The sequence below is a fragment of the Mytilus edulis genome, chromosome 2 (assembly GCF_963676685.1).
Source record: "Mytilus edulis chromosome 2, xbMytEdul2.2, whole genome shotgun sequence".
Taxonomy (NCBI): domain Eukaryota; kingdom Metazoa; phylum Mollusca; class Bivalvia; order Mytilida; family Mytilidae; genus Mytilus; species Mytilus edulis.
Window position 1 is genome coordinate 99,173,301 of NC_092345.1, and position 27,978 is coordinate 99,201,278.

Here is a 27,978-nt window from a genome sequence, read left to right on the forward strand (position 1 = left end):
CGCAAAGGAGTGCCAAGGTACTAGATGACGCAATCACGTTGCACACATGGCTCTGTTTATTCGCGGAAACGAAAATAGATAGTGTTTCATTGGCTTGGAACAAAATCTCAAGACTTCGTATTAACTCGGCTATTTCCGCTCCTCTTTCTGAATGGAAGAAACCCGAGGACTGCCGATAGATTATTCTTAAGATTAAAAAAAAAGCGGTAGATACACGGACATAAAGCGACAAGGTGAGAGCTACAAAATGTATATTATTTGTTATACAGGTTATACATACATATCAAATATCTATAAGATAAAATAGTTAAGAAAATAAGTGCAAAGGATTTGAAATGTTCAAAACATTGTTACATTTTTATTTATTTTGTAATTGTATTGTTTTCCTTCATGCTTGCGTGTTTTTTTTCCCTCTATAATTTTCTTCAGCAATTGTTTATAAATTTTATCAGAGACATATGATACATTTGGGCGCTGTGCGATTTTTGGTAATAAAACATTATATTCTATTCATATCTGGCACTCTATGCTTCAGGTAAACATGTACATGTGCAAGTATCGATTATCAGGTTTAAGGTTCATCATAACCTTTTGGCTAAAATGGCCGTATTTACACCCCAAATTTTACTCTGAGTACAGACTAACCTATACACCTGCAACAGTTTTAAGGGATGGCAGGAACTAGATATATAAATTTTAAATGCATTTTATGTTTCAGAAAATTATAAACTTTTCTAGATTTTGCTATCCATTTTTTTTCGTTCCTGCAGAAGGTGCAAAAATCAACTAAGTAGTGAAAACGATTGAGAAGCTCCCCTCTTATAATCAATGTTGTGAGTAGTATTGATTTAAATGGACAATAGATGGACAATAGACACCTGTAAACAATAGGTTATTTAACAGGTTTAAACTGTGTAACTGAGTGGACCGTATCAAATGAAACTCGGGTGTTTGTTTATTTTGCTATCTTCTGCAGACTGGAAAAAAATGAACATCAAAATCCACGTAAGTTTTTAATTTTCTGAAACGTAGACTTCATATAACTTTTATATATCTAGTTCCTGCCATGCCTTAAAACTTTCCTTGATGTACCAGTTTGTCTGTACTCATAGTAATTTTGGAGGTGTAAACACGGCCATATTTTTCAATTCCTTATGATGAACCTTAATAGGGGGAAAGACTTCAGAGTTCGCGAAATCTTTTTTTCCTTGGTGGTCCTTGAAGAAAATCTGCTGGTCCTCACTATTAATTCTATTGAAAAATACTAAAATTGTGTCAGTCCAATGCAAATTTTGGTGGTTAAATCCTGAGGACTTCAACTTTTCACGAACTCTGTGAAAGACCACAGGTATGTGGGGGCATGGACCCCCTTTTTTGGTCCCTACTGTAAAAAAAAAAGTCATGATTTTTCCATATTTACTTTACTTTATTTTATTTTCTAGAATATATAAATATAACAAGTCTCAACAACCATTCCTAGAAGATTACAATACTTCATTTTTCACTTGGGGTTTGTGGTGATAGTAAAAAAGGTATACACCTTATCGCTATTTGTCTGCCATTACTGGATATCAAACAGGTTCCCATAAAATTTTGACGTCATAAAACAAAATATCTGACGCCACAATGGAAAAGTGATTGTTGTTTGCGTCAAAAGTTCAAGCGGCCGGGTCAGTTGGAATTAGGGATATGGTGTAATCAATTTGTAATGGGTTGTTGACAGTGGCGGATCCAGAAATTTTCAAAAGTGGGGGCCCACTAACTGACCTAAGAGGGGGCCCGCTTCAGTCACGCTTCAGTGATTCCCTAAAAGCAACCAAATTTTTTCCCAAAAAAATCCGCCTCTGGTTGAGACTTCTGGGTGGGTCTTTACACCTCTGAACCCCACCGAACACAGCCAAATACCCCAAAAACTACCAACCACTAAGAAAAACTGATATACAATAAAACAATAAAACAAATTAAATTACGTATATAATTTAATCAATTCCTAGATTTTTATGGGCATCATTTTTATGTTAAAATCGATAATCAATATAAGGAAAAATGTCTCCAGATTCATAATCATTCATCACTTTCTGCAGTTTCTGGATAAAATTGTGTGATTTATTAAAATAATAAAATTCAAATATATTCATAATTAGTAATCAGTTCAAGTAACCTCGATCTCTATTCTGGGTTAGATTTTGATATTTTTCTCTTCTCTTGTACAACTATTCTAAAGAAGGAAAAAAATATATTTGAGATGTCCATGGGGGTCTGCAGAGTTCTAAAAGTGGGGTGTTATAGACTCTCCCTTTCTGTTTTCTCTAGATATTTGGACTCTTAATCTTCTGATTTGTTGAATTAATAACTTGAATATTTATTTAAGTCACATTTATAACGATAAAAGACAAAATAATAAACTTTTGGGGTGTTCGGTGGTGAAAGAACCTACTGGAGACTTCTTATGTGTCTATACATTGTAGAAAATTGTAAATATGGAAAAAAAAACATTAAGACTTATTTTAAAGGGGGGTCCATGCTCCAAATACCCGTGGACTGGACACTGGTGTCCCTGGTTTTCACCTCTCTACCTACAAAAACCACTGACCTCCATTACGCCAAATTCCCCTAACTTATACTCACACTTCCCTGTCACTTTGATTTTACTCCAGGTGAAGTAGAATATCGGTTTCATGTAGCTTTTGAGGTGAATACTGACATTTTTGTGCTTTGTAAAGAATATTACCATAAAAGATTAGATGTGAAATACCTAAAATTTAGTAAATGACTAGTTTCGGATATCGATAACCCTGGTGTAATAATTTTCAGTAATTATTAATACATAAATTTCTCCTGCTAAAATCTTATATGTTGTTACATACACGAGCGAATCATACAAGTTGAGATATATAAACACCATGAGATGGTGACAAGAGAACATCACCATCTAAAAATGGATAATTAACGAATAATAATGTCGATAGGAAATATATCACCTAACATGCCTAAGTTGTCAAAGCCTCTTGGTTAAGACAGTGGACTACAGATCCCAAAATTGTAGATACATGTAAGAATCCCAATAAGGTTCATGTTTACATGTATGTACAAACATGTATATAATTGTGTAACAATTCTAATGAAATGTATTGAAAGGGGTCATCCATAATTGTCAACCATTTTCCAAAGTGTACAAAACATACACTTTTTCAGACCCCCACCCTCCCTCAAAAAGTGTAAATTAAGAAATAATTCATGAAAGCCATAGATTTGTTGGAAATTTACACATGGCCTGGGCCGTGATATTCAAATTTTATCCTGAGCGTTAGCGAGGGATAAAATTAACGAATATCACGGCCCAGGCCATGTGTAAATTACCAACAAATCTATGGCTTCCATGAATTATTTCGATTCTAATAGGACAAATACGATCATTAAAAAACTGAAGCGATGATGCGTATACCGTGTGTGTGGCTGTTTTATTTTACCCACTGTTCGATAAATGTAAAACAAATCTAATAAACCTGCATGAATGATTTCTTAACTAACCGCTAAAGAAAAAATGTGATTACTTTTTTTACTTCTCAGTAAACCCAACATTTGCAATTTTAAATTTACATTTTTTATCGTAAGCTACCGTTAAATTCACTGTTGAAATGTTGTAACCAAGGAGCCGCCATGTTGACTTGCTGAAATTAGTAAATGTGCGAATAATGCAATAGAACAAAAAACAAGCAACACCTACCTCAATACTTTATTTTAATGCAATTATATCCAAGTTTAGAAGGTAAACGCAATAGAAAAACCTTCAGCTTTGACGTTTTCATTCGTATGACGTCATGTTTTGAAATGACGTTAATGTGCCAAAATCATTACTGGAATTTCGCGGAATTTTAATTTATTTTGTTTTTATCCATTTTTCCATTCTCTAATGTGTAAATTCTTTTTGTTATGTGTCAGAATCAGAATAAATGTTCTGTAGGGTTTTATTCAATTGTAATTGTTGACACAGCGAAAATCCACAACCGTTTACACATAGGTTACGATACATGTGGATTTACGTGGGAGGCATATTTAAACAGCCATTTGTGTACATCTTGGAGTCTGCGCTAAGTATAGATATATCGAGAATTTTATCACGGTGTTGTTTACAAAGCGAAAGAAGCACATCATATTAGAATCAACCATTTTCAGATTTCAAGACAAGAAGCTATCATTTTTAATATAAAAAAAAATATCCTGTCTGTCATACATGTAGTTTAGTTTAATATAGAAATTTGCATTGAAAAAAGACTGAAACATATCTGACTGTTTTATATAGTGATAAAAAAAAAGTGTACGGTAAAAATGTTGATTTTTTAACCACCTCCCCCCAAGTGTACGTTTTGTACACTTTGGAAAATGGTTGACAATTATGGATGACCCCTAAATGATCTGATCGATATAATTGATGCATGTGATAAGAAGTTGAAAGTGAAATCCGTTTGACATCCACATCAATTCTTAAAATAAATGGGTGGCCCGTGCCAAAAGAAAAAGAAATTCTTTGACATATTTTTCCCCCAATTGTTTTTTTTAATCCCCCAAATATGACCAAATACGATGTGCATCATGTTTTCCTCACATAACCCTACATATAAGATATCTGAAGTATATGCAAGTTAAACAAACAAACATTTAGGCATAGGATTTTAAATGTTCATAAGACCAAGTATCATGTTAGCTAATTCTTCTTAAACTTTTGCTTTGGACATGTTGGAAATTAAGAAACAAAACTTATTCCAATAGAACATGGTAGATGGATATTAAGGTAAGGGACCTGGGTCTACCTTATGTTACTATATGTATACTAATGCATAGACTTGATTCAATTCTCATTCTTAACTTTTTTTTGCTTAGTTCCCTTTTAAAAATCCTGGATCCACACCATCAATGGCACCAGTGCCCTCTTGCAGGTACAAAATGTGGGTAAAATTAAAATTTATAACATGTATATAAAGTAAATGATTATTGTCGAGCCTGCAACTTTTGTTGCAGAAAGCTCGACATAGGGATAGTGATCCGGCGGCGGCGGCTATGGCGGCGGTGTTAGCTCACTTCTTAAAAGCTTTATATTTTAGAAGGTGGAAGACCTGGATGCTTCATACTTTGTATATAGATGCTTCATGTTACGAAGTTTCCGTCAGTCACATGTCCAATGTCCTTGACCTCATTTTCATGGTTCAGTGACCACTTGAAAAAAAAGTTCAAATTTTTTGTAATGTTGAATTCTCTCTTATTATAAGTAATAGGATAACTATATTTGATATGTGCGTACCTTGCAAGGTCCTCGTGTCTGTCAGACAGTTTTCACTTGACCTCGACCTCATTTCATGGATCAGTGAACAAGGTTAAGTTTTGGTGGTCAAGTCCATATCTCAGATACTACAAGCAATAGGGCTAGTATATTCGGTGTATGGAAGGACTGTAAGGTGTACATGTCCAACTGGCAGGTGTCATCTGACCTTGACCTCATTTTCATGGTTCAGTGGTTATAGTTAAATTTTTGTGTTTTGGTCTGTTTTTCTCATACCATATGCAATAGGTCTACTATATTTGTTGTATGGAATGATTGTTAAGTGTACATGTCTAGCAGGCAGATGTCATGTGACCTTGACCTCATTTTCATGGTTCAGTGGTCAAAGTTAAGTTTTTGAGTTTTGGTCTTTTTATCTAATGCTATATGCCATAAGTCAACTATATTTGGTGTATGGAAATATTTTATGATCTTTATGTCAGTAGAGCAGGTTTTATTTAACCGTGACCTCATTTTCACGGTTCATTGCACAGTGTTAAGTTTTTGTGTTTTGGTCTATTTTTCTTAAACTATAAGTAATGTGTCAACTATATATGTTGTATAGAAGCATTGTTAGCTGTACATGTCTGCCTGACCTGGACCTCTTTTTCAAGGTTCATTGGTCTTTGTTTAGTTATCTTGGTTAATGTTAAGTTTATGTGACAGTTGTAATAAAGCTTAGCTTTATACTTAGGACTATCAACATAATATCAATGATTAGTATAGAAGGCGAGACATTTCAGCGTGTGCACTCTTGTTATATAAAATATCAACATGACTGTGTTCTCTTTTTTTCCAGTTATTTTTTAAAGATGTCAACTGTTAAAGGAGACCCTATTTTGATATCATCAGTACCAATACCAGACACAGATCTACCACCGAGATATGAAGATTATGAGGAAAAAACTTCTTTGACCATAAATTTTGACAATGGTGAGAACTAATATATATGCTGTTTATACTAGTACAATGTACATACAGTCTTGAGAATGGATTATTTATGATACGGCTGAATTAAATTTTATGTAATTGTTTAAATAAACCAATTTTTCAAGACGTTTCGGCCATTGGCCTTCTTCATTTCTTTATTTTTCCTCTCAACTACATGGCTGACATTGCATTTGTATTTTCTTTTCAATCATTGAAAAATTGTTAAAAAAAAAAATGTCCTTTAGATAGATTTTATGTGTTGTTGGGTTTTCCTGATCAACTGACCCTCACATGTGGTTAGTCTCTTTTTAGAGCAACTCCCTTTTCATGGCTGGATAAATAATAATGAAACTTTGCATAATTGTAGAACACCACCTTAGGTTGTGAATAATGGAATACAATTCTTGTCTTCTACTTGGTAAATGGGAGATAAATGAACTTGTTTACTTCAATTTAGCTGCATGTGGTTAAAAGGGAGATAATCATATTTGCACATGTGGATGTATCATTTTGAAAATATACTCACAGTTCCAACTTTTTTCTTTGTAAATGTATTTGTAATCTATGTTTGTTATGCTCATCTTATAATTTCAGAGACTATTATGACTTGTATTGACAGTGATCCATCAGATGATTCTGACAGAAGTTCTGCTTTGTTTGCCAGTTTCATCAAAGTCCATGACAATGTAACACAATTCTACACAACTAACTACAAACCAATATGGAAGGTAGAAAACACTAAATATATTTTTTAATGATTGTAAAAAATTAAAGTGAAATATGACTTCTTTTCTTAAATTTCAAACTAGCATGAGCCTGATTTAAAATGTATCAAACATAAGTTAATATTATAGAATAGAATAGAATATTTTAATATTAAAGTGCAACCTGAATTATAACAAACAATTACGTTCATATATACAAGTAATTTTTCAGCCAGCCAAATAGGATTATGATGCACTGTACATTGTGTATCATTATTGAAAATAAAATAAATAAATAAATATAGTTCAAATTTACCTGCAAATTATAGCAAGGCAGGTTATCAGTTAATCACAGATTGTGTGATGGTAAAACAGTTCAAAATCAAGTTAGAAACAAGCTTGCTGTAATTACAAAATAAATGTTTTAATTTGATGTTTGCTGGTAGTGTAGTTCAGTCTATGTTGTACTCAATCTCAGATATCATTAGATAATGTTGTTCGTAATTGTTCATAGCATTCACAAAACAGCAAGAGATGGGTTTCGTCCTCTATTGATTAAGACTTGCACATTTAACAAAGGCGTTGGTCAAGTGGCACATTACGAAATCTGCACTTTTTGATCTCTAAATGTAAAGTTCCGCTTCGCATCCGGGCTATCACTGATCGTTGTTGTCTTGATAAACACTTTTTCAAGTATGGCTCTACATTGTAGTCCGTTTTAATGTTTTTATATGTTTGTAATTTAAGCATATCTTCCAATGCATTTAGCCATTCCTGATGATGCAGTTCAACGAGTTTATTCTTAACACAAGATACCATATGAGCCGTTGGTCGTCATTCTTAGTTTTGATTGAAATACTCATCTTGTAGACCACATTTAGTCATTATTGTTTTTACATCATTAGTCCATGTTCTTTTATATCTGTTGGAAATTTGAAATCCCACATAAAAGTTTTGCGACACAGCCTATATTCAGGAATTTCACACAATTTACGCCATAGTTTTATCATGTTACATTGAGTTTTCATGTGTATAGGAGTCCAGCCTGTATCTCCTGTGATAGACGGGAGAGGAGCGTGCTTGCCAACTCCAAAAAATGTCCGAATGGCTCTGTACTGTAATCTTTCTAGTGTATTGTACTTCTTAATTCCCCACATGCAGATGTGTATTCAAGTATCGGCGACACTGTACTGTCATAGATTTTGGTGTTAGTATCATAGTCCATGTTTCCCATATTATAGTATTTTGAAGTTAATGATCCTAGAGCTCTGCTGCCTGCGGTAAGTAATTCATGCGTTATTATACATGAATAATTATACCATACTTATAATTTGAGCATTACGTTTGTGACCAAAGCTTGTTTGTGTAATGTTATATTTTGTTATTTTATTGGTTATTTTATCTATTTCTTTTCAGATACTGTATGTTTCCTTGTTTATTGGTTACCTTGCTTACTTTATTACTGCTATGGTGAAGTGTTCAGTAGACAAAGTAAGAGATCCAACACCTCTCCTCGTGCTGACCATTGTTGTACTGGCTTTCTTTGTCATATGGTTTATCAGAAAGAGATTTGAAGACGACCTCTACAAGGCCTTTGTACAGCCTGTCATTGATTGCTTTACATCCAAGCAAAAGCTTCAGACATTTGTCAAAATGTAAGAAACAAATGATATAAATACAAAGCTCTCTATCTCACTTTCATCATACATGTCCGTTTAGTTTAGGCATTGTTGTTGCTTTGTTGATAAAAGGGAACCTGAAACTTAAAATACTACATTAGTAATGTTCAAAAAGTTCTAAAATTGAAGATATATACTCATGTTTAGGAATTTTTCCCCTCCTAACATCCCATATTATTATATTGTTTTTACTGCTAAAAATTCATACATTCAATGTTTGTTGGGATTTAGTTCACTAAGACATGTTTGTTGTATATAATCTTAATTTACTATAACCTTACTTAAGTTAATCAGATGTTTATCAAATTAACATTTCATATGTCATATATGCATCCATTTCTATTCTTTTTTTTTACATTATTCATGTATTTATCAAAACGACATTTTTCAAGAGTACATTTTAGTATAACATGTTATAAAATACATAAGTATGTCAGGTACATTGTATGTGGCCTTGTACAAAACAAACCAGGAATCATAATCCTTTTCTGGAAAATGTTAGGGCAACCTTTAGTCAATTAGGGTAATTTAATTGGTGAGCTAATTGCTAGATTTTACACAGAGGGTAGCCAGGATTTTTCATATTTAGCTTGTCTTTTGGATAATTACCATGGGTTCTCCAAAGGTATGGCAATGCTATGATTGGACACCGCAAGAATACAAAGAAGATGAGGTATGATTGCCAATGAGACAACACTCCACAAGAGACCAAACTAAATAATACAGAAATTAACAACAATAGGTAACCATATGGCCTTCAACAATGAGCAAAGTTCATTCTGCATAGTCCACTATAAAGGGTCCCAAGACGAGACACATGTCAAATCGAGAAAACTAATGGCCTAATTTATGAATTACTTTTTTCTTAAATGAGTAATAAAAGTCAGGTTCTATTATACTTTTACTTCCATTTTGTATAATAGATTGGCATAATTGTCATTTGAAAGATTTTGAAACTGCTAAAAGTGCTTCTCTGCTTAGCATGTATCAGTAAAGACTGGTTGGCTCAGAGTTCTAATGATGTGTCCTGGGAGGGTGATATATATGTCTTTCTTCAGGCAACTACCTTGTGAACTAGCATGTTTTAAATCTGTCTTTGTTGGTCTAGTGCAAAGCAGGGTTCATATTCATACCACATTAGCATGTCCATTATCATCATCATCATCATTTCAGATTGTTTATGATAGCAGTTATAGTTGGTATGATAACATTGATTGTGACATCAGTTTGGAACCGTCCACAGAATTTAATCTCACTAGCAGGAATGGCTGTGTTCCTGATCATCCTATTGATATGTTCTGCTCATCCAACTAAGGTGGGATCACTAATGCATCAATAGTTCTTATCATCTTTTCTTACTTTGTATCATATTAACTTACACTGATAAAATAGACCATTTTACCATTAAATCTGTAGCTGAAAAGTTCATGACAACTGAATTGACTTACAAATTTTAAAGTTTATTTTTATCACTCTTAATTAATTACAAGATTTACAAATTTCATAGGAAACTGAATATATATTTTAGTAAGAATTTGCAATATTCTGATTTTATTCATGTTCTGGGTTTTTTTTTGTTGAGCCTGCGACTTTTAGAAAGCTTGACATAGGGATAATGATCGCGTTAGCTAACTTCTTAAAAGCTTAATATTTTAGAAGGTGGAAGACCTGGATGCTTCATTCTTTGTGTATAGATGCCTCATGTTACGATGTTTCTGTCTGTCACATGTTCATTGTCCTTGACCTCATTTTCATGGTTCAGTGACTACTTGAAAAATAAGTTGTAATTTTTTGTAATGTCAAAAAGGGAGATAATCATATGTGCACAGGTAGATGTAGATTTTTGGTCTGTTTTTTCTTAAACTATAAGCAACAGGTCAACTATATTTGTTGTATGGAAGAATTTTAAGCTGAACATGTTTGCCTTGCATGGTTCATCTGACCTTGACCTTATTTTCATGGTTCATTGGTCAATGTTTAGTTTTCTTGGTTTATAAGTCTGTTTCTTAGAAACTTAAATCAATAGGTCAACTATATTTAGTGTATTGAATGATTGTAAGATGTACATGTATTTCTTGTTTGGTTTATATGACCTTGACCCCATTTTCTTGGATCATGTTAATTTTATGTGATAGTTGTTATAAAGCTTTATATTTAGGACTATCAACATAATATCAATGATAAGAAAAGAAGGCAAGACATTTCAGTGTGTGCACTCGTTTTAAATCATGGCTAATGTCGTTATTTTTTTAAAATGAAAATGAAGAAACAATTCTTACATGCCATGCTCTATGCTGTTTTAACATGGAACATATATTATATTTGTAAATATCATTAGCAAGTCACAAAGATTTCTACCCATGTAAAACTGAGCCCATTCTAACAGTAAATTTTAGAACTTGCCACTTTTAAGCGAACCTACATCATGTACATGTATAAGACAATTGAAAGACTGCCATTATGATTTGATTAAGCCAAATCATTATGGAAAATCATGATTTCACAATTTAAAAAGGATAAGATAATACATGTAAATCCATTTTTCATTTTTCTTCAATTTAATTTCACATCAAGTAACACCAAGCAATTTTAATTTTGACAGTTTTGCTTTATTTTAAAGGTTAATTGGCGACCTGTCATTGGAGGTTTTACCCTACAGTTTTTCTTTGCTGCAATTATATTGAAATGGAGTGTTGGTTTCCAAATATTTGAATTTCTTGGAAAACAAGTACAGACTTTCCTGAAGTTTACAGATAAAGGGACAGAATTTGTTTTTGGAGAAAAGTATACAGAGCATTTGTTTGCCATGAAGGTATACACACTATATTTACTGGTTGTACTTAATCTACACACTATATTTAGTGGTTGTACTTAATCTACACACTATATTTAGTGGTTGTACTTAATCTACACATTCTTAACATGTGTCAGATAACATTGCGTAACACTGTTTTTTCAAACCCATAATAACAAGCACACTTATATGGAATACAGTTTTAGTTAAATTATATTATATAGGCAGACATGTAAAAACTTAATATTTTATAAATTACTTAAATTTGCTCCAGCTTGCAGAAGAACATCTCAATAATATAACAACAAAAAGACTGTCACCAATAAAAGTCTTCAGCTTTTACAAAAATTGGTGTATGTATCTAGCAATAAAATTCAAGTGGGCTTTAGCTTTAAATCTACTGTGGATTTCACAGCTAAAGGTTAACCATAAATTTAGATTTTCAACAAAGTGCTTATTTTCTATAGGCTTGTATGTAGACTTTGGAATCGCCACAAAATCAAAGATCCATGAAAATGCAATTTCCATCAATGCAAAAAAAATAATTCCCGAAAAAATAGAAAGAAGTAGGATAGTCTATAAAGTGTTATCATTGCTCAATATTAAAATGGAATTGCTATTTAGCTGTTCTTAAATATGTAGTGAGTATTAATGTATTTTAAACCAAAGAGCATAGGGTCACCTTTTTCTTGTCTCTTTCAAAGTCATAGGGTTATTTTCATAAGCAAACTGTAAGTCATACTAAAATGTTGTTTTTTTTATTTTATTTTTATATATAGTGAATCATTGTTGTTTTTTAGTTTTAGATTGTTATCAGTGTTAAACCATTTATATTTTCAGATTTTACCAGTGGTAGTATTTTTTAGTTGTGCGATATCAGTGCTATATTTTGTTGGCGCTATGCAGATTGTGATTGGTAAGATAGCGTGGATAATGAGGGTGACACTGGGTACCACAGCTGCTGAGTCGCTATGTGCTGCTGGAAATATATTTGTTGGCCAAGTAAGTTCACTAAATATCTTGAAAACCATGTTCCTTTTAAAATATAGTGCTGTCATCTGTTCTCGATAGTAATTAGTTCTCAATAGCAATGCGCATGGTTAAAATAGAAGTAGTTAGCAAAATTGCACATGTTTTCTATTTGTCGGTATTTCAATTACAGAACAAAAAACTTGCTCGGAGCAAGCATTAATTTCAACATTTCAAGTTTTCTGACATTATACAACAGTAATAATGATATTTTCCGATTTTAATCTACTTTTCCTTATTAAAAAAAAACAAAACAATTTCATCCCCTCAGTTCATACAATTCACATTTTCAAATGTAAACAAAACTTAGCTTGAAAAGAAGGTCAGGTCCACATATCTTATGAACTTTAAAATTTAATTCAATTCAATTATCGGAAAAGTAATGCCCTGAAATATTGTTACTGTGACAGTAAAATATAAATAGCAGCTGTCGCAATATCTTATAACATAAAAAAATTGGTTCAATAATTTGAAATCATCTAAAACATATTAAAGATTAATATTCAATAAAATTGAGAATGGAAATGGGGAATGTGTCAAAGAGACAACAACCCGCCCAAATAAAAAACAACAGCAGAGGGTCACCAACAGGTCTTCAATGTAGCGAGAAATTCCCGCACCCGGAGGCGTCCTTCAGCTGGCCCCTAAACAAATATATACTAGTCCAGTGATAATGAACGCCATACTAATTTCCAAATTGTACACAAGAAACTAAAATTAAAATAATACAAGACTAACAAAGGCCAGAGGCTCCTGACTTGGGACAGGCGCAAAAATGCGGCGGGGTTAAACATGTTTGTGAGATCTCAACCCTCCCCCTATACCTCTAACCAATGTACTAAAGTAAACGCATAACAATACGCACATTAAAATTCAGTTCAAGAGAAATCCGAGTCTGATGTCAGAAGATGTAACCAAAGAAAATAAACAAAATGACAATAATACATAAATAACAACAGACTACTAGCAGTTAATTGACATGCCAGCTCCAGACTTCAACTAAACTGACTGAAAGATTATGATTTCATCATATGAACATCAGGCACAATCCTTCCCGTTAGGGGTTTAGTATCATACCATCATAACATATATGAGAAGAACATAACCCGTGTCATGCCAACAACTGTTTTTAGAATAAATGTGTTTAGTTCCGATGCAAAGACCTATTTTGGTCCTTCAGTGATAATTCCTAGGATATCAGTGAAAGATGCCTTGATTGATTGTTAAGGCTAAAATTCATTAAAAAAATTATGTTTTCTAGTGACAAATGATAGTTAATTGATACTTTTCTTCAATATGTGTAATTTTAAATCTTCTATTAATATCAAACCTACTTACCATACTCTGCTTTTCACAACTATTGAGAACTGATGACGTATTGCACACAATGTCAAAATTGAGCACGACAGCAGATGTTTTGATTTTTCTTGATTACGCAAGAGAAAATCTTACGGATAATAGGAAATGAATAGAAGTATCTACGAAATTAACGCAATCGGCTTTGAACACATTTATTTGAACAACTGGCTTTACTGAGCAAAAAGTTTGTTACACTATCAGGAACCAATAACACTAGAATACTTGAAGAACAGACCCAAATTTGTGTGCCGATTGGACTATTGCCATCAGATATTTGGTATTATGACTTTAAAAATTATGGGAATCTTTGTGGTGTCCATTAATGGCTGACAAATAGAGATAAGGTGTATAGATTTATTGAATTGATTACATATGATAGTTAAAAACCTACAGCAATTGATTGATTCTACTAAATATTTCAATTGAATTGGATTGACTTAAGAATTAAAAGTATAAAAATCTGTTTAATCAGTTGTTGAACAATGTACCTGCATTTGATCATGGCATTACCATTTGATTTATTATGAACCCTATCATAGTTTTCCATAGATTCACCTGCAAGTTACCTGTCCATTTAAACTTTTGGCAGTTCTATTGTCCCATCTAACAAATACAACAGGTATTGTTCTCTGTGTAGTTTATTCACTCAGACCTTTAAATTTCTTCTAGGAGAAATATATCACTCATTGATTAATCTACCTGAGTAAAAAATTGAACTGTCAATGAAGAAAAAATACTTATACCAATACTAAGTAAGGACTCACAAAACTGCATGTGGTGTTGTATTTATTCGATACCTGGAGTAACTCGTTTTTAATGTGTTCAATATTACATTTGTAATACTGATTCAAAAATTAAAAGTTGATTTCTGATCAAATATTCAATATTTTTGTGTGTTTGATAAATTAAAAATTGAATTTTATTATTTTTAAATTAAGGTCTTCATAAACATAAGTCTATAAATGAACAACAACAAAAACATGTAAATTCATTAGAAAATACTAAAAAAATGTGTCTGAAATAAACTTTTTAGTATTAAACCAGATTTATATTGAACAGATTGAAAATATATTAATGATAATATTGAATAAATACAATATTGCATACAGTTTATGTGAGTTATTAGAAGTATTTCAATAAAAAAGAAGATAATTTTTTGGTCAGGTAAATTAATCAATGAGTGATATATTTCTCCTAGAAGAAAATTAAAGGTCCCAGTGAATAAACTACACAGAGAACAATACCTGTTGTATTTGTTAGATGGGACAATAGGACTTACAAAAGTTTAAATGGACAGGTAACTTGCAGGTGAATCTATGGAAAACTAAGATAGGGTTCGCAATAAGTGTCTTTGCAAATAAATGTTATCTTCAAGTAAAAATGTTTCTAAAAAGGATACCATTATATAGGTTATTATGTTGAAAATTGTTTTCTTCTTTTTAGTTAATCTATTCAGTAAATATGAATTTGTTCTAGATGATTTTAAACATGGGGAAAGCTGCATTTTTTTTTTATTCACTTAAGCTTTTGCTTGTACTAATTTCATCAAAATGTTTTAATAAATCATTTTTTCAGCAGACATGAAAATAATTTTCTGCTTCATGAAATACAAATAAGTCATCTGAGTCGTAGGGTTCTTTATTCATCAATTGTACATCACATGCATTCATCTTACAATTACATACACTAACCCAATTTGTGGAACTGAGTTTGTACAATATATAACATCAACAGCTACACTATTTAACTTCTATCCTAGTGTCACACATATCAATATATCATGGATCTATGGTCAATACACAATACATTATCTGAAATCAATAATATAATAATAAGTACAAGATTCTATTAAACAAATAAATCTTGACAAAAAGGTACTTGCATTTATAAACAAACATAATATTATCTGACTTGTTTACATTGTATGCGCTACATTATTATTGACAATACCATAACATAGGTCAAGGTCACTGTTAAAATAAATCAAGCTCACCCGTACACACAAAAGCCCTCAAAACAATGACCAATAAAATAAGACCAAATATCACAAGTAGATTGCAAACGAATCACCTACTTCAATAAATCATCTGCATGAGATATTTAGAATTAGTAGATATAATATAATCAATCCATCCAGTGCAAATGGCAGAAAATCCACTCTACCACATTTGTTTAAAATTGAGAAAGGAAATGGGGAATGTGTCAAAGCGACAACCCGACCATAGAGCAGACAACAGCAGAAGGCCACCAATGGGTCTTCAATGTAGCGAGAATTCCAGCACCTGTAGGTGTCCTTCAGCTGGCCCCTAAAAATATGTATACTTGTACAGTGATAATAGACGTCATACTAAACTCCGAATTATACACAAGAAACTAAAATTAAAAATCATACAAGACTAACAAAGGCTAGAGGCTCCTGACTTAGGACAGGCGCAAAATTTGCTGCAGGGTTAAACATGTTTATGCGATCTCAACCCTCCCCCTATACCTCTAGCCAATGTAGAAAAGTAAACGCATAACAATACGCACATTAAAATTCAGTTCAAGAGAAGTCTGAGTCCGATGTCAAAAGATGTAGCAAAAGAAAATAAATAAAATGACAATAATACATAGATAACAACAGACTACTAGCAGTTAACTGACATGCCAGCTCCAGACCTCAATTAAACTGATTGAAAGATTATGTCTTCATCATATGAATATCAGGCACAATCCCTCCCGTTAGGGGTTTAGTATCATACTATCATAAAATATATGAGAAGAACATAACCCGTGTCTTGCCAATGAAAAAATAAAAAAAATAAATGTGTTTTGTTCCGATGCAAAGACCCTATAAGTGAATCAATATTATGCCAAAATATGCAATTTGTTTGTTTGTGTTTGAGGAAAGTGTGATCAATTTCTTGCATTATCTTTATAAACCAACTCACAAACAATGAGATTCCAATGCAGTCATATATAGCGTTATCACATTGTCATTGTTGTCCCAAGACATTTGGTTTCCAGACGATAACTTAAGTTTAAGTATGAAATTTAAACAAAAGGTTCAATACCAGTAAAGGAAGGTTGGGATTGTTTTTAGGGGTGATAGTCCAAATACAAGCATTTTTCTAGTTACAGGACAATAACTTGTTTAAGTATTGTTATTGCTCTGAAATTGTACCACAAGGTTCAAAACCACAAGGAGAAGGTTGAAATTCATTTTGGGGGCAATTCCCCCACCCCCAAAGATTAATGAAATTGTCCCTATTCTAAAGAGGTCACAGTTTATTTCGCTATTTCTTAGTATATAGTCTGAAAACAAATTATCTCTAAGTATTGCCACAGCAAAGAATCTTCAATTGAAAATGAATTAAAATAATATAACCAATTTTAATTTCTTTGACTACATTTATTCGGTGTCAGAAACCTTTTTACGTGTCAAATATTTAGTTACAAACCAAAGTCAGACCTGAAACTGTTCAGGGTTGGACCTCTGCAGTTGTATCCAGAGGTGCTCAGCAATGCAGTTTACTCTTGTCAGAACAATATACATGTAATACAAACATGTTACATCACAGTACCCTTCCACAGAGTACCCCAAAATATAGCTGGGGAAATCTTTGAGACATAACAATTGTTATTTTTATAATTTAGCATGATACACCACGTCTTTCTACATATAGTACCTGGCCAAAAGTATTTGTCACCTGCATTTTTTGCAATATATTTCATAAAAAACACATTTTTTCAAAAAAATATTTTGAGGGCATTTATGGTTAGATTTTATCAACAAGGCCTTAAAAGACGTAGAATTGTCTAAAGTAGGTTTGTTTATTTGGTAATAGTTTTGTCTTCATGTGTTTTTGTTTTCTCTTGATGTGAACACATACAATATTTTTTTATAATTTCTAAATTTGGTTGAATATATAGCGAATTTCTGAGCAGAAAATAATATTTGTGTTTTTATCTTGTGAAAAGAATGAAAATGATTCACAAAAAAATATATCCAAAATAAACAAATAAACCTGTGACAATTCTGCTTCTATTGATACAAAGGTGAATGCTGTAAAGCAAATCAAACAAAGAATGACCCCAAAATATTATTTTGAAAAAATGTAGTTTTACAACATATAGCAAAAAATCTCAATTGACGAATACTTTTGGCCACACTCTTTAGGAATATATATTTTTAATTTACACAATACATTCACAGCATATATCAACAGATGAAGTATTCACAGAAAAAAGTAAAATCTACTGAAAAGTCACCATACTGATGTCTATTAGTCATGTTAGTGTAAAATACCCCTTCCTGAAAAAGTTACCAGCATTAATCATATTAAGTCTTTTTATTTTTCCTTTTGGAAGCTGACCGTAGAAGTAGACTTAACTTCATACAGTATAAACAATAGCTACTAATGAAAATCGTTCAACAGATTTACAGTGTATGACTATTTATACTGGGTCTCATGTTACCCAGTAATAAAATGTCTTGGATGGAGTGTATCATTTTATACACAAGCTTTTGGTAATTAATGATCTTGCATGAAAAAGGGAATAATACTTACATCTTTAATGTCAGACAGAGGCTCTAATCCTGATTGGTCCATTTCTAGGGTTGATGATACTTAAATCTATAATTTCAGACAGAAGCTCCAATCCTGATTGGTCCATTTCTAGGGTTGATGACTAAGTCGGAACTGAATGCTGTTATGACAGGAGGATTTGCTACCATAGCTGGTGGTGTTTTAGCTGCTTATATCTCTTTTGGGGTAAGTCAAACCGGTGGGGAGTCTATAAAGTATCTAGAGAGTACTATTAGTGTTATGATATACATGATATAAAATGTACTTAGTCTTTGGCAAACAATCCAAAATTAATCTATAATTGATAAAAACTTACTAAACTTTACAAAAAAATGTTGAAGATAATCTTTCTTTATCTATTTCAAAATGTGAAATTAATAGAAGTTATGTTTTCCCCAATGAACAAATTAGTACATTTTACAAATTATTTTTTCCCCAGTATATTAAGTTTGATACTCTAAAGATCAAACATGTATAGTTTAGCCTTGTTTTATTACACTTAACAATTTTGTTCTGTTACAAATATTTAGGATAATAATATTGTTTTATAGGTACCAGCAGAACATTTATTGTGTGCGTCTGTGATGAATGCCCCCTGTGCCTTGGCAGTTTCTAAACTTCTGTATCCCGAGACTGAGGAGAGCAAACTTAAAACTACAGCTGATTTACAACAGGAGGAAAAGTAAAAAATATACAATAAAAACAATAAAAACAATGAACTTTTAATAAACAAAAAAGACGAACTTTCATAATATCCCGTTTTAAATTGTGTTTGATGACATAACCCCTATCAAACATTACTGCCTTTTTATGATTGAATAGAAACTAAGATGTAAAAATCTGAAAAAGGACAAGTTTCAACCAAATTTTCAAAGAATGAAGCATAAACAAATTTGATTAATAGCCTTAAGTAGTTGTTACCTCAGATATTTTTATACATAGACGAACATTATTGTTTTTAGAACTTCTATGCAACATTTCTTTTAAAAAATCCTTGAAAAACAAAGTTAAGAACATCATAATTTCTTTGAATTTTCTAAATTTAGCAACATATGGAATTGTTTGATTACCAATTACCATCAAACATGGCTTTACAGCATTCACCTTGTCAAACAACTATGTCTGTCACACTTTAAAAAATGGTACTACTTTTACAGCTGCGCTTACCTTGATAATAGTGTTTTTACTAAGAATGTAACAAATCTGAGAGTGTTAAATACAAAGAAATGCCTTACTATCTTCTTACTTTCCTGAGGTCAACAATTATTGAAATGGTTTTATGGACATTGTGGTTCTCTTTCATAATAGGCTTGATGTCAGCTCCATAATTATTACTGTGGACTATTTTTTTTAACAGCAAATCTCTATTAACTTTTGAAGAAATTAAATTGACAGCCAAATAAAAAATGAAGTGAAAATAGGCAATCAAAAATTTGGGCTTTTCATTTTAAAGCTACAAAGCAGTTCTTTTATAACATATTATGTCTTCTGTCAATTAAGGAGGACATTATGATTAAGAAGTAGTGCTTCATCTTTTGGTTTTCTTGTCCTGGCCAAAACATTTTTATTTTTTTGACAGTTAGTAGTTATATTATCATAAAATGTCTTCAGTATTTTAATATAAAACATAATAATTCGGATTTCAATTGATATTATTTTTTTCTGATTTTTCAGGAAAGAAAGAAATATTTTAGAGGCAGCAGCAGCTGGTGCCTCAGCATCCATTAAACTGGTGGCCAACATTGCAGCCAATCTTATAGCCTTTATAGCCATGTTGGAGTTTGTTAATGCTGTCCTATCTTGGTTTGGTAGCTTTGTTGGAGTTCCAACACTTTCATTTCAGGTAAAATTGTTTAAACCTACTAATAATTTAAGGCTATGTATATTACAAACACTGAATTCATGTTAAAGAATAAACATAGGAGTGACCCCCAGAGTTCGGCAACACATTTTTGCAAAGGACCTACACAAATTTGCAATTGAAGTAATAGTGAGGACCAGCAGATTATCTTCAAGGACAACCAATGAAAAATCAGATTTTGAGAACTCTTTGAGTAATACAAAAAAGAATCAAGTCAAAAATACAACTCTGTTATCATATGAAGAAGACAAATAACTATATATATATCACAAAATGTTTTACAGAAAACTATTGATGAGCAACATTAGTTTACTGAGTAGCTTACAATATTTTTGCTACCTTTGTATGTATACAATATGTAACAATCCTACAGATACTATGTTTTAGATCATCTTCTATAAAATGACATGTGAGTTTTGTCATTGTTGTCCTAGATCCATCTTCGTAAACTATTTTTTTAAATATTCATCTCAGAAACTACTGGACCAAATGATCCTTAGAGAATCAGGTTCAAAACTTTTATTTGAGGATTTGAATCATCAGTAAACATGTCTGATGTTGCTAAAAATAGAACATTGAGGTTAAATGCAGTTTTGGACTTTTTCTCTTATACTAAAGTAGTTAGGGAAAATCTGATGCAGGTCTAGATATTTTCAGAAAAACCAGCTACCTATTTTAAAATAATTGCCATGAAAAGTAAATATTTTAGAAAATTTAATTTTTTGGCCTATAACTAAAATCTTAAACAAAGCTAAACTCGAGAAGTTAAAAAAAGATATTCAGCAAGTCAACTCTGTCTTTTATAAGAAATTCAGAAAAATGTCAAATTTTTGAAAATTTGAAAGTTTTTGGTTATTATCTTGAAAACTATAACAGGTAGAGAGAAATTTTGAATATTTTAACCCGAAATTGCACATTTTTAACTGGCGAGCGATTCTGGCTCTTGTTAGCCTCTTGCCATTCATGAAGTATGTGGCATGAAACTGATCAACATATCAAACCACCGCATTACTAGTTATTGCTATGCAGAATGTCACAATAAAGTTGTGTCCAGTAAGATTAACTTATGATGAAATCCAGCATCTTAATAGAATCATAACTTTTATTAAGCAATGTTTAAGACCAAAGTTTTGAAACTCCAAAACTGTCTGAACAGTATGACATGTATGAATAAAAGAGACATTTAGTATGTGACGTTTTGACCAAGCGTAACAACACACATTATTAACGAAAAACAAAAATTCAGAGAGCTGCATGGACAGTGTCTTAAATTAAACCAAGCTTGAATTGCCTGGTAATCCTATGTATTGATTCAATTACCCTATTTGATGGAAGCAGATTGGTCAATACATGTGTTGTTTATTGTAGGTAATCTGCTCCTATGTATTGATGCCACTAGCCTATTTGATGGGAGTAGTCTGGTCAATACATGTGTGGTTGATTGTAGGTAATCTGCTCCTATGTATTGATGCCACTAGCCTATTTGATGGGAGTAGTCTGGTCAATACATGTGTTGTTTATTGTAGGTGATCTGCTCCTATGTATTGATGCCACTAGCCTATTTGATGGGAGTAGACTGGAAGGATGCGGGTCTGGTCGGAGAACTTATAGGAATGAAGACATTTCTTAATGAATTCCTGGCCTATAAAGAGTTAGCTGGCTACATGTCCAACAGAATGGACTGCTCTGGGCCTCACTTATCTGTAAGTTTACTAGTCTGTTAACAAAACTTAGTTCAATTAGGCCATCACTTTGTGTTTGTGGTTTGTTAATTTTTTCAATTATTTATAATGTACAACTAAACACCAATGATAGTGGCCAGCATAAATGTAAATCAACCTAATGTTTTGGGTAAAAAAACAATTTCATTAAAATCATGTTACCATCTTCTTTTTTCGTTTTGTTTAGGTAAGATCAGAGACTATTGCTACATACGCCTTGTGTGGATTTGCCAATTTTAGTTCCCTAGGGATGCAGCTTGGAGCTCTGGGTCCAATGGCCCCTTCAAGGAAAGGAGATTTAGCTCAGATTGTAATGAGATCTTTACTAGGAGGAATCATAGCCTGTCTCATAACAGCTTCTGTAGCAGGTGAGGGATTTATTGTTTAACATCTGAGGGCAGAAGTTAACAGATAAATGTAACAGATAAATATCAGATGATATATCAATTTGTTGATATAAAAGGAATGCAGTTTAGATATAAGCTAAACTTAAGTTGGACATCCTTAGAGTATTGTGTTAAGGATAATGTACATTTAATTTTATTTTCTTCATTAAAATTTGTAGAGAAGTAAATCATTTTATGATACCATTTCAACTCAATTTTTGGAACATCATAAGAAAGGCATTTTGATTATCTAAAAATATTCCAAATATAAAGGAAGCTTATCTTCATAGATGCAAAAACTGAGAAAAATGTATTGTAAAATATGGATGAAAGCTTGCATAAGTTTTGTGAAGATGTGCTCATGCAAACAAAGGTTAATATATCAGAATAAAAGGACTTCATTTTTTAATATTCATTAGCTCACTTTACTGGATCTTTTTAAAGTTTTACCAAGATATAAGCTAACTTTCTACTCTCCAGAATAAAAGGCATTTTAATGTGTTTCAGGACCACTTTGAGTTTCTGCAGCATTTAATAGTTATGAAACTTAAGTGATCAAAACAAAGGGATTAGGAATGGTGCACTCATGAATAAACTTTTTTTCAATCATTTTACTTTCTTTTCAGGACTGTTGGTGAATGACGATCCATCAATGATATACTGTACCTTCATGTCTAACTCTTCAGCCATCGTGAATTCTACAGTGACTACTGTTAGCTTTAACGTCACAACCATCCTGAATTCTACAGTGACTGGTGCTAGCTACATGTATAATGTCTCAGCAGCTTTATGATGACAGTTTATTTTAGTCTGTACATATTTTTAATGCTTTATTTTTTTTAGTCTATGACTGTGTCTTATTCTCTATATTCAACTGTAAGATTGCTTTTTTATTTCTTTATTTACATCAACTATATGTTCTAGATCTGTTGAAAAATACTCCATATATTCTGACACACTATTTATAAGGTAGGCAGCACAACATTAGCTAGTAGTTTTGAATTGTTACCTTTATAGTTGACAGAAAACTATGAAAAAAAGCAAGTTATTTTGCTGGCCAAGAAAACAGCATCACCGGTGACCAAATGAATGCATGTGCAATGCATGATAATACAGTCCCAACTTATTATTTGCTAACACTTCCATTTTTATTAGCATTTGTTATAGAATTAGTATTAACATGTATATCATCTATTTTTTTTAAGGAATTTGGTAATGTTTCCCCATTTTACAGGGATAATTTTTAATGTGGTTTATGATCATACTTCTCATTTATGTGTTCATAGTATTTTCTTGATATGCCGGTATTTTATTTGCAGTGTTTTTTATTTTATTTATTATGTCTTTAAGACAGTTTATTTTTTTGTCTCAATATTTATAACAATATTATTAAATGAAATGTATGCTTGTGAAAATTCAACATTACCTTAAAGCTTGTCACTATTGGGCAGTATTAATTTTAAGGATGATTTATAAAAGTTATGTAGAATTCAAAGATTCACTTTATTTGTTAAATAAATCTGATGGATGGAGGTAAAGAATAACTGATGGTTTTATATGACTGAGTTATGCCCTAAAACTGGAAAGACTTATTTTGATTAAAATGACCATTGATATACCCTAATACATGAAAGAAGGTAACTTTAACTGATGGTTTTGGGGTCAAATCTTTCCTGAAAGTTACCAATGAAACTTGTTGCCTCAAATTAACATCACAGTAAAAGAATAAAGCATATTATTTCAATATTTTGATGATTTAATTTTTGCCAAAAACAATATGTTTTTATGTTTCTAAATGGTAGTTAAAAGCAGTGAGTCTTTTGCTTTATTTGTTCAACCTGATTATTTTCCGCAATTTTCCAATATATTCTGTTTGTAAGAAATGTAGCATTAACTTATTTTGTCTTCAACAAACATTATCTATAAATATCATATCACTAGAAATCACTGGTTTAATGCCAAAATATGATCTGCAAGAAAATGTTATATACATAAATCTTCTAGATGATGTTAACTTTTTAATAATTATTTAAAATTATATTTTGATGAATTTAAATTGCAATTATTTTTAGTTAGGAACTTCATCTTCTCAGTATTGCAGTCCACAAATTTAAACCTGTGGTCTTTGCCTCATTTGTTCCATTAGTGGAGCAGACTTCTCATCAAAATGTTTACTTACCCTGACCAACAAAACAGGAGTCACATGTGGAGCAAGGTCTGCTTAGCCTGACTGATCACATGAGATTATCCTCTGTTTGTGGAGTTTTTTTGTTGCCCAGTCTTCAGTGTTCAATGAAGTCATATGTAGACTGTTGTTTGTTGAGTTTTGCTGTGGTATTTTTTTTCCCTTTGCAATCTTCTGCTTATTTTTCAATTAATGTACATTTATTTATATGAATCTCATACCTGATTTATAGTCCATTATGGCATTTTGAACAAAATATTAGAATCTCAATATTTTTTTTGGCTTTCTCACAATAACATATGTAGTCATAGTAAACAGTAAATGTTGTTTCAACATAGAGGGGGGGATAGGTCCTTTATCGGAACTCCAGGATCGGGTATTTTTAAGCTCGGGATTTCGGGAATGATCCTTACGGGATCCGGGAATTCTTTTTTTTCCAATTTCGGGACCTCAGGATTTCGTGATTTTAAGCTGGGATTTCGGGATCTGGTGTTTTTAAGCTCGGGATTTCGGGATCAGGACCTCTCCTACCCCCTCTCAACATAGACCTGTGATCTATCATTTCTGTCTTTCTTGTTATTTTTTTAAGTTGTTTTATATGTTTGTGTATGCTGTTTTGAATCCATTTACATATATCCATATCAGTTCATATTTTTTTTTTTGCTTGCAAGGACAATTATGCTTTCCCTATACAGATTGCAGCATGGATCTCAAATGAGTCATATCTGCAAATAATGTCTGAAATATTAACATAATGACAAACTTATTCAGAACATCCTACATGTTAATGATTGATAGTATCATGAATAGAATGAGTGAGTTAGTGTGTGAATCAGGGATTTATTAAAATCAAAACAGAATAATTCTCTCTGTAGATGTTATTTTCATCAGGATTAACCTCATGGTTGAACTAATTTTACTTAACAAAAAAATCAATCTTAGAAAAATAACCTAAATCATGTGAATGAAAATTTTCTTACTTTTGAAGAAAAGACAGGTTTTTTTTCTATTCACTTAAACATTTTAGCTGATCACCTATTTTTTTCATATTTGATGTCCTTTGTTGTAACTTTGAGATCTGTAAGGGATATGTTTTAATCAATTACAAACTTTAATTGAAATGTATTTAGATGAAATCAACTTTTTTTTCATCTCATGAATATTTAAATGAAAATCAAAGAGAAATCAAACATGTTTGTGTTCTATACTGAATATAGTAGTGATATTAGCACCATGATAATACTTTTTATGAATACTTTAAAATCCAAGATTACATCAGTGTTATACACTATTTGCTCAAAATTATCTAACCTACAAGAGATAAATGTTTGAATGTATGTAAAATTCTGTGAGATCACACAGTAAAATTTGACAACATATTTGTAATACATTGCAAGCTGGTAGCATATTTACCATGTGATACATTAAAAGATTGCAACAAAACAAACTAACTTTATTATTCATTTGCCATAAAAACTTTTGTCATTTAGTTAGATATAAAGAAGAAGATAGAAATAAAGGAGATATTGGATATTCTTTATTCTATTTATAAACACAATAAGGTAATACCAATTTTAATTTGACAATGTCTGGTATCAATTCCATGGATGTGCCTGTGGTCAGATCAATGACAACAACATTTACAAGATACAAATAACAAAACTGTATTTTTAAAAGAGAATCCACTGCCTATTTTTAATTTAACAGCCCCAAATATCCCTTTTACAAATTTGCATTTGTGACCATCAAATCCCCAATTGATGGTGGCATCTCACCAAAAACAATACTGTTATTCCTTAAATGAAAAGTGACCAAAAATATGTCAAACAATGAGAAAACTAACTGCCAGGTTTAAATTAAGGGACAATAAACAAAAACATATATGATAAACAGCAGCATGACAACCACTGAATTAAAGGCACCTGACAGAATGTGGCAGGGTTAAACGTATTTGAGTGTACAGTGGTTTTATAACTGCACCACATAAGAACAAACTAAGTTAACACAATAGCTTTTTATGATGAAACTGAGAGAAAGTCAGGTGTACTAAAAAAGTTTTACCATTGCAAACAAGAATAAAAATGTGGTTTTAGGTTCAATGTAACCATCAAAGGTATGCGACAACATTCTGAAGCAATATGTGCACCCATTTGGAAAACAAAAGTGGACTTCAAAGGATTAAAAAAAAAGTAACATGTTCCTGTTAGAAATGTAAACAAACAATGAATTTGATTATCAAAGTTGACAACCCAATGAGACACCATGACCAAAAAAAAAAATGCAAGTAAAATATCATACCAAACACTTGATAGTAACAGTAACTAACAGCAGTCTTAACTGTACTTAATCTGCTAATGTGACATCATGCCTTTCACAAGATATTCTTCAAGTTTATAATGAAGCTGTAAAAACAAACAATTTGAATGCTTATATTTGCTAACACTTAAGTTTTGGTAAGCCTTCGACTTTTGTCGAAAAAGTGAGACATAGTGATCTTACATTCCGTCGTTGGTGTCGTCCACAAATATTCACTCTGTGGTTAAAAGTTTTTGAAATTTTGATAACTTTCTTAAACTATCCTGGATTTCTACCAATCTTGGACAGAAGCTTGTTTATGATAGTATCCAGGAGTAAATTTTGTAAAAAACAAGAATGTGTCCCCAGTACACGGATGCCCCATCCGCACTATCATTATCATTTTCGATGTTCAGTGGACCGTGAAAATGGAGGGAAATCTCTAATTAGAAAGATCACATCATAGGGAACATGTATAATAAGTTTCAAGTTGATTGGACTTACTTCATCAAAAACTTTAACCTGAAGCGGGACGAACGGACGCACAGACCAGAAAACATAATGCCCATAATTGGGGCATAAAAATCCATTTTTTCTGTATTTTACTTATAAATGGACTAAGTTTTTCCCCCAGTTAACATTACATTCACTCTGTGGCTAAAGTTTAAAAAAAATTAATAACTTTCTTAAACTATCCTGGATTTGTATCAAACTTGGACAGAAATTTGTTTATGTTCAAAAGCTAGTATCTATAAGTTTATCACGTATATTAGTTATAAATGGACTTACTTTTTCCTCAACATATATAAAGTTTTAAAAATTTTAATAACGAAGCTCAAACCTTATATGGAATTTACTGACCCTATATACATCGTATTCGATCACTAGCACACTATGTAACGAAGTTATCATACCGACTATCTTTATTTGTTGAATTTAGACCAGAGTACGTTGTCTCATTTGCAATCATACCACATCTCAATGTGTTAAAGTATTCAATTTTAAGACCTACTATACCATTGGTCTGCACAAAAAACTAAATTCAACAATAACAATTTAATATCAACAACTTTGATATAACAATATTAATCAGAACTTTCAATACTTTTTTAAAAATAATCAAATAATGCCAAAGTCTTCATAAAAGAAA

General features: G+C 31.8%; 1 protein-coding gene across 2 annotated transcripts; it reads left to right on the forward strand.

The window, feature by feature from the left end:
• Positions 1 to 137: 137 nt before the first annotated feature.
• Positions 138 to 25,980, forward strand: LOC139513615 (solute carrier family 28 member 3-like). 2 transcript variants are annotated; one of them, XM_071302276.1, is made up of 13 exons: positions 138 to 233; positions 6,117 to 6,250; positions 6,842 to 6,975; positions 8,368 to 8,606; positions 9,804 to 9,945; positions 11,251 to 11,442; positions 12,265 to 12,426; positions 18,441 to 18,566; positions 18,932 to 19,062; positions 20,055 to 20,223; positions 21,768 to 21,944; positions 22,150 to 22,330; positions 22,975 to 25,980. In XM_071302276.1, the coding sequence occupies exons 2-13, from the start codon at positions 6,130 to 6,132 to the stop codon at positions 23,139 to 23,141; spliced, it is 1,941 nt and encodes a 646-aa protein (XP_071158377.1). In that variant the 5' UTR covers positions 138 to 233; positions 6,117 to 6,129; the 3' UTR covers positions 23,142 to 25,980. The 2 variants fall into 2 exon arrangements, with proteins under 2 accessions (XP_071158377.1, XP_071158378.1); XM_071302277.1 differs by lacking the exons at positions 22,150 to 22,330; positions 22,975 to 25,980 and having other exon boundaries at positions 141 to 233; positions 21,610 to 21,895.
• Positions 25,981 to 27,978: the final 1,998 nt, after the last annotated feature.

What these genes read in the sequence shown, in the direction of transcription:
- LOC139513615 (XM_071302276.1), top strand. Translation starts at nt 6,130, where the DNA reads ATGTCAACTGTTAAAGGAGACCCTATTTTGATATCATCAGTACCAATA. An exon ending in GTTCTGCTCATCCAACTAAG is followed by an intron (nt 9,946 to 11,250) that starts GTGGGATCACTA and finishes TTTATTTTAAAG; the next exon opens with GTTAATTGGCGACCTGTCAT. An exon ending in AGCATTTGTTTGCCATGAAG is followed by an intron (nt 11,443 to 12,264) that starts GTATACACACTA and finishes TTATATTTTCAG; the next exon opens with ATTTTACCAGTGGTAGTATT.